Here is a 16,251-nt window from a genome sequence, read left to right on the forward strand (position 1 = left end):
CGCTGAGGGGTTACATACACTATATACAGACTCCTGTGTGACACTATACAGCGCTGAGGAGTCACATACTCTATATACAGACTCCTGTGTGACACTATACAGCGCTGAGAGGTTACATACACTATATACAGACTCCTGTGTGACACTATACAGCGCTGAGGGGTCACATACACTATATACAGACTCCTGTGTGACACTATACAGTGCTGAGGAGTCACATACACTATATACAGACTCCTGTGTGACACTATACAGCGCTGAGGAGTCACATACACTATATACAGACTCCTGTGTGACTCTATACAGTGCTGGGGAGTCACACACACTATATACAGACTCCTGTGTGACTCTATACAGCGCTGAGGAGTCACATACACTATATACAGACTCCTGTGTGACACTATACAGCGCTGAGGAGTCACACACACTATATATAGACTCCTGTGTGACACTATACAGTGCTGAGGAGTCACATACACTATATACAGACTCCTGTGTGACACTATACAGCGCTGAGGAGTCACATACACTATATACAGACTCCTGTGTGACACTATACAGCGCTGAGGGGTTACATACACTATATACAGACTCCTGTGTGACACTATACAGCGCTGAGGGGTCACATACACTATATACAGACTCCTGTGTGACACTATACAGCGCTGAGGGGTCACATACACTATATACAGACTCCTGTGTGACACTATACAGTGCTGAGGAGTCACACACACTATATACAGACTCCTGTGTGACACTATACAGCGCTGAGGTTACATACACTATATACAGACTCCTGTGTGACACTATACAGCGCTGAGGGGTCACATACCCTATATACAGACTCCTGTGTGACACTATACAGCGCTGAGGGGTCACATACACTATATACAGACTCCTGTGTGACACTATACAGCGCTGAGGGGTCACATACACTATATACAGACTCCTGTGTGACACTATACAGCGCTGAGGGGTCACATACACTATATACAGACTCCTGTGTGACACTATACAGCGCTGAGGAGTCACATACACTATATACAGACTCCTGTGTGACACTATACAGCGCTGAGGAGTCACACACTATATACATACTCCTGTGTGATACTATACAGCCGTGAGGGGTCACACACACTATATACAGACTCCTGTGTGACACTATACAGCGCTGAGGAGTCACATACACTATATACAGACTCCTGTGTGACACTAATCAGCGCTGAGGAGTCACATACACTATATACAGACTCCTGTGTGACACTATACAGCGCTGAGGAGTCACATACACTATATACAGACTCCTGTGTGACACTATACAGCGCTGAGGGGTCACATACACTATATACAGACTCCTGTGTGACACTATACAGCGCTGAGGAGTCACATACACTATATACAGACTCCTGTGTGACACTATACAGCGCTGAGGAGTCACATACACTATATACAGAGTCCTGTGTGACACAATACAGCGCTGAGGAGTCACATACACTATATACAGACTCCTGTGTGACACTATACAGCGCTGAGGAGTCACATACACTATATACAGACTCCTGTGTGACACTATACAGCGCTGAGGAGTCACATACACTATATACAGAATCCTATGTGACACTATACAGTGCTGAGGAGTCACATACACTATATACAGACTCCTGTGTGACACTATACAGCGCTGAGGAGTCACATACACTATATACAGACTCCTGTGTGACACTATACAGCGCTGAGGGGTCACATACCCTATATACAGACTCCTGTGTGACACTATACAGCGCTGAGGAGTCACATACACTATATACAGACTCCTGTGTGACACTATACAGCGCTGAGGGGTCACATACACTATATACAGACTCCTGTGTGACACTATACAGCGCTGAGGAGTCACATACACTATATACAGACTCCTGTGTGACACTATACAGCGCTGAGGAGTCACATACACTATATACAGACTCCTGTGTGACACTATACAGCGCTGAGGAGTCACATACACTATATACAGACTCCTGTGTGACACTATACAGCGCTGAGGTTACATACACTATATACAGACTCCTGTGTGACACTATACAGCGCTGAGGGGTCACATACACTATATACAGACTCCTGTGTGACACTATACAGCGCTGAGGTTACATACACTATATACAGACTCCTGTGTGACACTATACAGCGCTGAGGGGTCACATACACTATATACAGACTCCTGTGTGACACTATACAGCGCTGAGGGGTCACATACACTATATACAGACTCCTGTGTGACACTATACAGCGCTGAGGAGTCACATACACTATATACAGACTCCTGTGTGACACTATACAGCGCTGAGGGGTCACATACCCTATATACAGACTCCTGTGTGACACTATACAGCGCTGAGGAGTCACATACACTATATACAGACTCCTGTGTGACACTATACAGCGCTGAGGAGTCACATACACTATATACAGACTCCTGTGTGACACTATACAGCGCTGAGGAGTCACATACACTATATACAGACTCCTGTGTGACACTATACAGCGCTGAGGGGTCACATACACTATATACAGAATCCTATGTGACACTATACAGCGCTGAGGGGTCACATACACTATATACAGACTCCTGTGTGACACTATACAGCAGTAACATACACTATATACAGACTCCTATCCTATGTGACACTATATGCAGGGTTATACAGACATACATACACCCATCACACCAGGGCAGGAGCACACACAGCACAGAGCATTTAAGGAGGGTTACCAGTTTCATTGTGCTGTTGTTCTGCTCCCATTTCCACAGCATCATGTTCCTGTCCCTCTCCTCCAGGACACACCGGGCACCGGTCATTGTGTGGTGGGCACTCTGCTGTCATGGCACGGGCAGGTGACTGGGTGCTGCCACCATCTCCTCCTCCCCAGCCGGGGCAATGCTGCTGCAGAGAGAGGCTGAGAGGCAGCAGCTGGGACAGGGAGGGGGGGTCAGAGAATTGGGCTCCCCTCCCCCGACCATCCCTCATTACAGAGAGGACTCACAATGATCTCCTGGAGGGGTAATAGGTGCACAGTGCCGGCTCTGTGGGAAGAGGACGAATCGGGAGACTGACCTGGGAGCTCAGAGACTGGATGCTATGTGGCTGATCCATGCCTCCACTACTCCTGCAGCAGCAGCTCAACTCATGGTAACTATTTCCCAGCAGCTGTCTTATGGGGACCCAGCTGGTTTTATATCAAACCCTCTATGTTTATAGGCAGCTAGGGAATTGTATAGATATGTATATATAGTATATACCATTGGGATCTATACATAGAGGTCAGTGTCCTTTTCTGCATCCAGGAGGTCAATGCTAAATAGTCTGAATGTGTCTATATATAATTCTGCCTATAGACTGCTTACACCACGCTAAGGCCACCTGTGGCTCTGCGGCTGCTGTGGTACTACAAGTCCCAACATGTCTAGAGGCTGAAAAACTGCACAGATAGACAACTTAACCCAATACTACATGCACAGAGCTGATGGGTCACTTCCCAACACAGAGGCAGGATAGATAGATAGATAGATAGATAGATAATTACTGCCCCTGTTATAAGCCATCTCTGGATATGTATTATATATTAACAGTTATGTATATAGCACCGGCATATGCCGTTGCGCTGTACAATGAGACACCGTAACCGCCACCTGGCAGGGCACGGGTTAATTGCGGCCGCTCCCTGAGGCTGTGAGGTAACCGGAGTGCCTTCTATCTCCCATCAGTTCCTGAATTAGGTTACAAATCCTGAGACACATTTTCTGTCCATTCATCTGAGGGAGGGAGTGTAGACTGTACACAGGAGCTTGCTATTTACCTAGAAATGCCGCAGGAAGGGCACTGTGTCAGGTGTGTCACTCTGTAGGGGAAAGTGCTCCATGGATGTAATGAGGTTTCTGTGCTGGTGTTTGCGGTGTCCGTTAGCGGTTGTGTCTCTAAAGGTCCATACACATTAGACGATGGCGCTCTGTGAGCGACGTCGTCTAGTGTTTCCCCTCTGAGCGATACGACCGCTGTGTTTCTACACACTGAGCGATACGACCGCTCATATCGCTCAGTGACGTCATGCCTCCGCCGGCCGTGCACGCAGCTCCTGGACGGCAGTCTAGATCGAGCATGCATGCACTGCCGACAGCGACGATCGTTGTCGATCCGCGGGGCTGCACATCGGTCGTCGATGGCGGCATACACACTTGCCGATAAAATGAGCGACGTCGCTCAGGGAGGGGGGAAAATGAGCAACATCGCTCCTTTTATCGGCAAGTGTGTATGGGCCTTAAGTACTTATTTATTTATTACCAGTCATTTATATAGCGCACACATATTCCGCAGTGCTGTACAGAGAACATTTGGCCATTCACATCAGTCCCTGCCCCAGTGGAGCTTACAATCTATATTCCCTATCACATGTACACACATTCATGCTAGGGTTAATTTATTTGTTGGGATCCAATTAACCTACCAGTATATTTTTTGGAGTGTGGGAGGAAACCGGAGTACCCGGAGGAAACCCACGCAAGTACGGGGAGAATATACAAACTCCACACAGTTAGGGCCATGGTGGGAATGGAACCCATGGCCTCAGAGCTGTGAGGCAGTAATGCTAACCACTACACCATCCGTGCTGCCCTAAAGTGCTATCAAGTATTTTTGAACTTTTCTCACATATTATATACCATCATACAGGGAAGGAATGGAAGAACATGGAAATCTCATATCCGCCCCATCAGGAGGAGAGAGACATATGAGGCTGGCATAACATGGTAAGCATGCAAGTGGGCAGGGCAGCCAGCAGGGGGGGACTGTGGGGACTGGGGTCCAGGGCCCACCCCTGGCTCCTACCACCAATACTTGGAGAGCTGCACCAGTCTGTGAAACAACAGCAGTCTGATACGTAAGGAGGACTTCTTAAAACAAACCTTCCCTGCGCATCAGTTCTCTGTGAACCGTTCCTGTAGTTCCGCAACACTCCACCTATATGTAACGTCACAATGTATGACATCACATAGGGGTGGAGCAGTGCGGCAGAATCTTTTTTTGGGAGGAGAAAGGGGCCCTATTTTGTCAGTCCCGGGCCCCACAATTTCTGAATTGGGCACCACATTTCAGGGGTACTCCGCCAGCAAACCTGTGCCAGAAAAACATCTGTGCACTGCCTCCGAATGTACTCAATATCGGAAGGCCGCCATCGGAACAAAGTGGGTGGTCCACATTGACCACCGGCCCAGTCGCTGGGATCAATGTTTAAGTTGCCATTACATGTAAGCGGCTAATTTCAACAATATCATTTTGTGAGTGTATTTAGCGAACGCGCCAACAATCTCTGATTTATGTAAGATCAATAACGAACCCTGGAGGCGTTTTTAGGACACAAGCTGTTATATCGGACAATCTGTGATGCCACGTAATGCTACAACAATGCCACCATTCACCGTATCGCATCTGTTTTGTGTTCACACGTTGCTAACGGTATTATCACTTAAAGTTAAACGAATTGCAGCTTCAGGTCACAACTGAAAAGGAAAATGCATTATACAAGAAATAGGGGGCTATTTACTAAGCCTTGAATGAAGAGAAAGTGGACTGAGATAAAGTATCAGCCAATCAGCTCCTAACTGTCATTTTTCAAACTCAGCCTGTAACGTGGCAGTTAGGAGCTGATTGGCTGGTACTTTAGCTCCATCCACTTTATCTTCATCCAAGGCTTAGTAAATAACAGACCCCATAGTCCTTTAATATGCAGGTCGCTATTAAGAAATAACTTCAGAAGTTGCCCGTCTGGACTACGATATCGGCGACGGTACCCGGGAATTGGCCTAATATGATAACAACCCCACCCGGTCATCTTCCACCACACTAGCAGGTCTCACTGACGCCACCGTTCCTGCGGCTGGGCCAGTAGCCCACGTGGCCGGCGGTTACGCTGCAAGAGACCCAGATCTGATGTCTGCAGCTACTCTGCAATCCTGTGCCAGTGGCCTACAGGATTTACTGTCAGTGTCGGACTGGGGCATAAAGGAGCCACCGGGGGAATGCAGTTTTAGGGGCCCATGCTTAGGGGTGTGGCCAGTTTCAGAGTGGGCGTGGCCAGCCACCACAGAGGTTTGGCTAACCATTAGAGAGTGCATGGTCTGGGCCCCTTGATAAATATGTATAGTAAATACTGCCAGTGCATACATGATAATGTACCAGATTAATAAGAGTAATGCACTGTAGAAAATACACCAGTGCAGTATAAGGTAACTCTCGGTACGAGAGTGCCCATGATAGGGAATACTTTTCCTCCTTTGGTTCTTGAAGCGCTCCTGTCTTCTATACATGAAGTGCTGATTCTTAGTATAATAATACACTATGGGGCTAATTCAGACCTGTTCGCTCGCTAGCTGTTTTTTTGCAGTTCTTCGTTCACCTAGTCGCCGCCCACCGGGGAGTGTATTTTAGCTGTGCAAGTGTGCGAACGCTTGTGCAGCCGAGCGGTACAAAAAGAGTTTGTGCAGTCTCTGAGTAGCCCAGGACTTACTCAGCCGCTGCGATCACTTCAGCCTGTCCGGTCTCGGAATTGACGTCAGACACCCGCCCTGCAAACGCTTGGACACACCTGCGTTTTTCCAACCACTCCCAGAAAACGGTCAGTTGACACCCACAAACGCCTTCTTCCTGTCACTCACATTGCGATCGCCCGCGTGAATGGATTCTTCGCCCAAACCCATCGCAGAGCAACTAACCACTTTGTACCTGTGAGATGCGCCTGCGCATTGCGGTGCATACGCAGGCGCAGTTCTGACCTGATCGCAGCGCTGCGAAAACCGCTAGCGAGCGATCAGGTCTGAGTTACCCCCTATGTTCTATGAATATTGGCTCAACCTGCAACTTACTTATGCCAAAGATATATATGGCGTCTCGATATAGCCGGGCATTGCGGTCAGTCTCCAGTAGCACATTCTGGTCATCGGCCGAGTAGACTTTCCAGCTAAATAAACCAAAATCCAAATAAGCCCAAACTATTTCTGGCCAATACATACAGAGTTACGTCAGGCTGTCCCCTACAGATCTACATTTCACAGTAATGTTTCCTCTGATACTGGTGGTCATTCCGAGTTGATCGCTAGCTGCATTCATTCGCTGTGCAGTGATGAGGCAAAAATACGGCACTTCTGCGCATGCGGCGCAATCCGCACGCGCAACGTACTATTAGAACGAATGATGTAGTTTCAGACAAGGTCTATCTGAGCTTTTCAGTCGCACTGCTGGCCGCAGAGTGATTGACAGAAAGAGGGCTTTTCTGGGTGTCAACTGACCGTTTTCAGGGAGTGTTCGAAATAACGCAGGCGTGCCAGGAAAAACGCAGGCGTGGCTGGGCGAACGCAGGGCGTGTTTGTGACATCAAAACAGGAACTGAACAGTCTGAAGTCATCACAAGCGCTGAGTAGGTTTTGAGCTACTCTGGAACTACACAAAAAAACTTTGTAGCCGCTCTGCGATCCTTTCGTTCGCACTTCTGCTAAGCTAAAATACACTCCCAGTGGGCGGCGGCATAGCGTTCGCACGGCTGCTAAAAACTGCTAGCGAGCAAACAACTCAGAATGACCCCCAGTGTCTGAACTGCTTCCCCAGGTTCTCACATATATAGGAGAAATGGCTGAATGACCCTTTATCTGCAAAATCGTTATAAAGTGACAATTTCTCTAGGTGCAGAATATATGCCCGGATGACTAGAAGGCATCACCACCTGCGTGTATTTGCACATGTCCCACGGCAGACGTATTTGCGCGTTTCTGCGTGTCTGCATTTGCGTGAACGCCTCACTGCGCTCGACCTTTGCTCCTCCGTTCCTCCTCTCTGGCTGTTAGAAGTCACAAGTGCCAGACATGTGTAGTTCTGCATTGGCGCATATGCCCGCGTTCTTTCTGTAAGCTTGCGCAGTGAGAATCTCAGCAATTTACGCTAAGCAAACCGGCGTAACCCCAACTCAGCATCAAGCCCTGTGTTTCTTTAGCAGGTTTTGCGCTATTGCATAATAGTGAGCCGCTGAATGGGGAATTACCCCACGTATGATGGTTCCGGGGGGGAGAAACGCAGGGTATATGATTACAGAGGCTGGATGTGCTAGGTACAATGCCCTGAGCACAGGGGGTGCAGCCAGTGGGAGGCAGGGAAGTAAGATGAATGGCAGAAGGAGGGCCAGACACAATAACCTGCTGACAGGCCCATGAATGGATGAATGTGCTCCCCCGGTGACCTGGCACTCAGAGGCAGGCCATCTACATGAGTTATAGCACAGACATAAGTGCCGCTACTTTCTTCACTTCTACTTTCATCTACTCCCCACATGATCAGGAACTGGTTACACAAAGCAGCCCCGGTGGCTGAGGAAGGGTATGCAGTCACTGTGTCGGCAACTGAATGTCGACAGCTATGATGTCAACATGGATACAAAATATTCAAAAATGGATTGTTGACGTTATGACTATGTCGGCATTTCATAAGTGTCAAGATGCTAATTGCTGATATGCCGGCATTATCACATGTCGGCATCAGGAATGCTGGCTTGGTCAACGTCGACATAATATACCAAACCCAGGTGTAGGGAAGGGGTCAGTGCTGGTTTCTGTGTTCTGTATATGACATGAGCAGAAGTAAAAGTCTGCGCCACGTACAATGGAGAGCCATGAGTCTCCGCGGCGCCCAGTGACCTCCTCCCTGCTGGCAGATCTCCTTCCTCAGGTGTTCCGTATCTCAGGTTATATCAGAGGAACCGCTCGTGGGCGCTAGCGATATCAGCACACAGGAGCTGGGACAAGTGACTGCTTTTACTTTAACCACCTTACAGTTTTATTCCACCAAACATGAACAGTGAACGAGCCTTTAGTGTCGACGCCAAAAATATTCCTTCTCCTCAGATGGCCGAACATTGCCGGGATAATCATCAAGAGCAACTGGACATTGGGGCAGATGTATTAAGCCTGGAGAAGTGATAAAGCAGTGATAAGTGCAAGGTGATAACGCACCAGCCAATCAGCTCCTAACTGTAAATTTACATATTGGAGCTGATTGGCTGGTGAGTTATCACCTTGCACTTATCACTGGTTTATCACTTCCTTATCCCTTCTCCGGTTAATACATCTGCCCCATTGCTCTAAGCCCGGGGTTCTCAAACTCGGTCCTCAGGACCCCACACAGTGCATGTTTTGCAGGTAACCCAGCAGGTGCACAGGTGTATTCATTACTCACTGACCCATTTTAAAAGGTCCACAGGTGGGGCTAATTATTTCACTTGCGATTCTGTGGGGAGACCTGCAAAACATGCACCGTGTGGGGTCCTGAGGACCGAGTTTGAGAACCTGTGCTCTAAGCATTAAGGGGCTGATGCACAGTTCAAGACAAGTGTGTTTTGTTGATGGATCTCTTGCACCAGGGATAGGGATCGCATAAGCACACCGATAACAGCGACTGCTATGACACCACACTTACGGCGGGATGTAATGGTGTCCGAGCGGGATGCCGGACAATCGTGGACTTTTTTTTTTTGTTAAAGGGACAATCGCATTCAAGGCAAAACCATACCTTGTAAGTGATTGCCCCTTTAAAAAAATGTCCGAGGTCGCCGGAGGAGCAAGATGCCATAAATTCACCATATTATGATTATGGATTAAAAAAATAAGAGAGTGTAAGTGACGCGTCCGACTGCTGCGAGCTTATACTGAGATGGATGAAAGGTACCGTGAGTCACACTGCCATACCGTCCCATGAATACAGCACTCGGCTGGGGGTTCTAGGAAATCCTGCATTGTCATTTAAATCCTAACGGCCCTTCCTGACACCTCGCACAATAGATCGGGGGCAGCTCATCCCCAGCACTCTGCATCCTCACCCCCTGCCGGATAATTCAGGACATTCTCCCCCCGTTTCTGGGAATATTGCCCCATGGGAATTATTCTGAGCGGGCAGATTCCAGTTTACTGGCAATATACTGATATTATGTTCTGATCACATAATAGGCTGTTAGTAGTAAAACCCTATAGACCAAGAGGACAAAGACAGGAGACTGCTGGGGTGGCCCGAAATGTACTTCTGCTGTTACTGCTATGGGGGTAATGGCTGGCAGGCCATGCTGGGACTTGTAGTCTGGAGATATACAAACTAAAGGAAAAAAAGTGCAATAGACACGCTTATCCCGCCACTCGCCCAGCGGATGGATCTCTGTCTGGCGTCTTGGTTAATCATAAAATAATAATTTAACAAATAAACTAATTTAATCATGTTGTCTTTCCATTCTAAGAGGAGAGGTAACTTTATTGCTATTTTATATTTCATTGAATTACTGAAACAAATGGCTGACATGCAGTGAGGGGTGTGAATCATAAGATCGACAATGTTTAGGTCGACCACTATAGGTTGACAGTCACTAGGTCGATAGAGTTGTAAGGTCGACAGGGTTTCTAGTCGACATGTGCTAGGTCGACAGGTCAAAAGGTCAACATGAGGTTTTTTTTTGGTGTTGTTTTCTTCGTAGAGTGACCGGGAACCCCAATCAGTGTCCCCTCGCATGCTTCGGGCATGGTGCCTCACTGCGCTACCGCTGCGCTCAGCACAGATAACGATCCACGTGGACTACAACTGGAACAATAAAGTATGAAAAAGTTCAAAAAAACAAAAAACCTCATATCGACCTAGAAACCCTGTCGACCTTCCAACCCTGTCGACCTATAGTGTTCGACCTAGACAGTGTCGATCTTCAGACCGGATCCCGCAGTGATACATTGGTCTGTATGTACTATGGGGGTCATTCCGAGTTGATTGTAGCTGTGCTAAATTTAGCATAGCTACGATCTTCTTCCCTGACATGTGGGGGGACGCCCAGCACAGGGCTAGCCCGCCCCGCATGTCAGCCCCCCCCCCCCCCCCCCCCGCGCAGAAGAGCTCCCGGCCAATGCAGTCACACAACAGCATGGCCGGATACAGCAGATAACGAGTCCAAAAACATTGGTGGATCGGCCATGTTTAGCGAGCAGAAGCAAGTAAAAACATTTTTTCTATCATATCACTTTAGAATATATAAATCAGTCATTTAGCTCCTCCCTTTCGGCTGCCATGTTCTCACCTCTGCGAGTACATGCGACTATATACCGCACTTATGGCACCTGCGGATTTGCAGATTTTGTGTGCAGCCCCGTATGACTGTGGGGGTGATTCAGACCTGATTGCTGGGCTGCTAATGTTGCTGTCCTGCGATCAGATAGTCGCTGCCCAAGGGGGATAATGGAAATTTGCCCGTGCAAGTGTGCATTCGCATGCGGGCAGCTGCAAATCCGTTTGCACCTCACTCAGTGTGTGCGCAGCCCAGGACTTACTCCTACAGTGCCAAAAGTACTTTCTGATCGAGTCAGGAGCGGACGTCACACACCCTCCCTGAAAACGCTTGGTAAGGCCTGCGTCTTTACAGACGCACTGAAAACGGTCAGTTACCACCCATGAACGGCCTCTTCCTGTCAGTCACCTTGCGAATGGCTGTGCCATCGGAATTTTCGCACAAGCCTGCCGCTGTTTGGCGATGCCTGTTCTTGGCAGACGCGTGTGCGCATTGCGGTGCATACACATGTGCGGTTAATTGCTGATCGCATACTGTGCGAGAGCACATGGCAGCGATTGGGTCTGAATCACCCCCTGTGTACATAAACATGCGAAGATGCGTTTGTTACTTCTCAGCAGCCATTTTAGTTGCACTTTGAGATTACACGATAAAGTAATGCCCAGTATACAGAATGTATATAAGAAAAGGCTTCTCACTAATACCCCTTTTCGACTAGCTCAAAAAACACGGGTAAATGCATGGGGGCGCGCATTTACCCGTGTTTTTTGCTAGTGGAAAAGGGTCCCTCCGCAAAAACTCGGATCAAGTGACCCGTGAATCCTACCCGGGTAACTACCTGGGTAGAACACGGGAATGATCCGGGTAGAGTTGTAGTGTAAGCGGAAGCCGTGTCGATGCGACACTGCTCCCGTTTACACTGTATGGAAGGGCGGCGCTGGGAGATCATGTGATCTCCCAGCGCCGCCCCTGCCGCGTCACTAGCAGCGTCACCAACCCGGCAATGTGCCGGGTTGGTGAGCGCAGTGGGAAAGGGGGCTGAGCACGGGCCGCAGCCGGGTAACACCCGTGTCAGGCTCCCGGCTGCGACCCGTGCTCAGTAGTGGAAAAGGGGTATAAGGTGAAAAGCATCCTGGGAGATATATCACATCCAAATCTTGGGATGTAGATTGTGGAAATCTGCGCAATGCTAAAAATCACAGCTTCAAACAAAAAAAAAACAGCAAATTGCGTTTCAGACTGTCTCTGAATAATGCTAGGTACACACTATACAATTATCTGTCAGATAATCTGCCAGATCTGGCTGGTTGGAATGAGAATTTGGTAATGGATGACAGCAAATGACAACTGACCATTTGCTCCCAAACACTGGAAAATGGACAAAACCTGTCGTTCATCCAAGTTGGTTAAATTTGTGTTTAACTATTTTGTATGAACGACAAGTTTTGTCCGTTTTCCAGTGTTTGGGAGCAAATGGTCAGTTGTCATTTGCTGTCATCCATTACCAAACTTTCATTCCAACCAGCCACATAATTGTATAGTGTGTACCTAGTTTATGACGCAGTAGGCGCCATTGTTTCGCAGTAACTACTCCCCTGCAGAGCAAATACAGGGGAACGAGTGAAAACTCACATTGATCTGTGACGCTGCTTGCCAGCGACTCAGGAGAGGACGCCTCTTGGTAACGGTCGTAATCTGCAGCTTGTTCTACAGGGGTCACATGTGACACGATTGCAATTGTCACCCTAGCCCTGATTTCCATCAATCTATTTGTGCTCAGATGAACTTGGATAATGGACAACATGGCGTACAAGCCCTGGGGTGGACAATGAATTAATAATCAGCGGGTGACACTCTATGACCAGCCATCTGTTGGAGCGGACTAATTAAACAGTACAGAAAAGTCATGTTCCCGATTCGTTACCAGCGTGTAACCTCGGCACACAACCCGTCGTCTCGTTATGGCTTTGTATGATGAATATTTGAAAATAAACATTTACAATCAAAGACAAAAAACCCAATAGGATGTCGCGGTGCGGAACCGGGCCACTGCGCGTGCAGCTTATATATACACTTCTGCGCTGTCCCAAGCATCTTTCAGCGAACGATCCGTGCGCAGAGCTTCTGACCACAGACTCTTTCTGGTCTTTTACATTGTGGCAAAACCTAAAGAGCCGCTGTCATTATTCCGGGACTCGTTAAGCCCTTATCAGCTGAATGCACTGGTGGATTTTGTGGATTCAGCTGCAGACAGATTTAGGCCCTTTCTCATATTTGGGACCTCCTGGGGGTCAGATGCCCTCTTGTTTGTGCAGGTCTGAATCACTGCAGCCCCCCTCCCCTCCCTATCTCTCTGGGATCTCTGCAACACTCAGGAGCTGCTATTCTCCCTATTGTAAACGCTCCCATTATTGGGTTACCTGCCTCCTCCCCGGCCCAGGCTCAGATACAGCTTATCCTGAGAGGCAAATATTCTGCCGACTACATTACTCATCCCCATAGTGCCCCCATTGTACCCGGCACAGCTGGAGCCTCACAGCAGATAACATACTGTATGGAATAGGGGAGAGGAGAGACATCGTATATCTGACTGCAGCACAGGAGTCATTTATATAATATATAATAATGTACACCACCTCCAAACTGCCCACTGACGTTCCAGTATTACAGATACAAGCAGGTTGCACAGTGGACAGTTGATGCAGGATACATGACTGGCACTTGCTGGATATGTGTAGTAGTAACAATGTGCGATAGACATTACACAGTCACATGGTGCAGGTCACTGGAATATAGGCTCCGCACAATACCGAGGTCACTGGAATATAGGCTCCGCACAATACCGAGGTCACTGGAATATAGGCTCCGCACAATACCGAGGTCACTGGAATATAGGCTCCGCACAATACAGAGGTCACTGGAATATAGGCTCCGCACAATACCGAGGTCACTGGAATATAGGCTCCGCACAATACCGAGGTCACTGGAATATAGGCTCCGCACAATAGTGAGGTCACTGCACTATATAGGCTCTGCACAATACTGAGGTCACTGGAATATAGGCTCCGCACAATACCGAGGTCACTGGAATATAGGCTCTGCACTATACCCAGGTCACAAGAATACGGGCTCTGCGCTATACCAAGGTCACAGGAATACGGGCTCTGCGCTATACTGAGGTCACCGGAATAAGGGCTCTGCAATATACAGAGATCACCAGAATATGGGCTCAGCACTATACAAGGTCACTGGAATATGGGCTCTGCACTGTACCGAGGTCACTAGAATATGGGCTCTGCATTATACAGAGTTCACAGGAATATGGGCTCTGCACTGGACCAACACCACCGGAATACGGGCTCTGCATTATACAGAGGCCACCAGAATACGGGCTCTGCGCTATACTGTGGGCTCTGCATGATACTGAGGTCACTGGAATACAGGCTCTGCGTTATACTGGGGTCACCGGAATATGGGCTCTGCACTAGACCAACATCAGTGGAATACAGGCTCTGCGCTATACTGTGGGCTCTGCATTATACAGAGGTCACCGGAATACGGGCTATGAGCTATACTGTGGTCTCTGCATTATACAGAGTTCACTGGAATATGGGCTCTGCACTATACCGAGGTCACGGGAATATGGGCTCTGCTCTGGACCAACACCATCGGAATACGGGCTCTGTATTATACAGAGGTCACCGGAAAATACTGTGGGCTCTGCACTATACTGAGGCCACCAGAATACGGGCTCTGCACTATACTGAGGCCACCAGAATACGGGCTCTGCGCTATACTGTGTGCTCTGCGTGATACTGAGGTCACTGGAATACGGGCTCTGCGCTATACTGGGGTCACTGGAATATGGGCTCTGCACTATACAGAGATCACTGGAATATGGGCTCTGCCCCATACAGAGATTACTGGAATATGAGCTCTGCACTAGACCAACATCAGCGGAATACAGGCTCTGCGCTATACTGTGGGCTCTGCATTATACAGAAGTCACCGGAATACGGGCTCTGAGCTATACTGTGGGCTCTGCATTATACAGAGGTCACCAGAATACAGGTTCTGTGCTATACTGTGGGTTCTGCATGATACTGAGTTCACTGGAATATGGGCTCTGCACTTTACTGAGGCCAACGGAATACGGGCTCTGCGCTATACTGTTGGTTCTGCACTATACTGAGGTCGCCGGAATATGGGCGCTGCACTATACAGAGATCACTGAAATATGGCCTCTGCACTATACAGAGGTCACCGGAATATGGCTTCTTACTATATAGGGGTCACCAAAATATGGGCTCTGCAGTAGACAAACATCACCGGAATACAGGCTCTGCATTATACAGAGGTCACCAGAATATGGGCTCTGCACTATACTGAGGTCACCGGAATATGGGCTCTGCACTATACTGGGGTCACTGGAATATGGGCTCTGCACTATACAGAGATCACTGGAATATGGGCTCTGCCCCATACAGAGATTACTGGAATATGAGCTCTGCACTAGACCAACATCAGCGGAATACAGGCTCTGCGCTATACTGTGGGCTCTGCATTATACAGAAGTCACCGGAATACGGGCTCTGAGCTATACTGTGGGCTCTGCATTATACAGAGGTCACCAGAATACAGGTTCTGTGCTATACTGTGGGTTCTGCATGATACTGAGTTCACTGGAATATGGGCTCTGCACTTTACTGAGGCCAACGGAATACGGGCTCTGCGCTATACTGTTGGTTCTGCACTATACTGAGGTCGCCGGAATATGGGCGCTGCACTATACAGAGATCACTGAAATATGGCCTCTGCACTATACAGAGGTCACCGGAATATGGCTTCTTACTATATAGGGGTCACCAAAATATGGGCTCTGCAGTAGACAAACATCACCGGAATACAGGCTCTGCATTATACAGAGGTCACCAGAATATGGGCTCTGCACTATACTGAGGTCACCGGAATATGGGCTCTGCACTATACAGAGATCACTGGGATATGGGCTCTGCACTATACAGAGATCACTGGAATATGGGCTCTGCACTATACTGAGGTCGCCGGAATACGGCATCTGCATTATACAGAGGTCACCAGAATATGGACTCTGCACTATACAGA

The 16,251-nt window shown here is 48.4% G+C and overlaps 1 protein-coding gene across 8 annotated transcripts in view; it reads right to left on the reverse strand.

Moving 5' to 3' along the window:
- The window catches only part of NAV2 (neuron navigator 2), a 708,207-nt gene that overhangs the window by 281,048 nt on the left and 410,908 nt on the right, over positions 1-16,251 (reverse strand). The window contains exon 1 of one of the 8 annotated variants that reach the window (XM_063946384.1): positions 2,771-2,996. The exons of the other annotated variants lie outside the window; for them this stretch is intronic. Coding sequence (XP_063802454.1) covers positions 2,771-2,857 — 87 coding nt within the window. The 5' untranslated portion in view covers positions 2,858-2,996. Of the gene's footprint in view, positions 1-2,770; positions 2,997-16,251 lie in introns of those variants that run through there. 8 annotated transcript variants of the gene reach the window in all.

The sequence above is a fragment of the Pseudophryne corroboree genome, chromosome 11, assembly GCF_028390025.1.
Source record: "Pseudophryne corroboree isolate aPseCor3 chromosome 11, aPseCor3.hap2, whole genome shotgun sequence".
Taxonomy (NCBI): Eukaryota; Metazoa; Chordata; class Amphibia; order Anura; family Myobatrachidae; genus Pseudophryne; species Pseudophryne corroboree.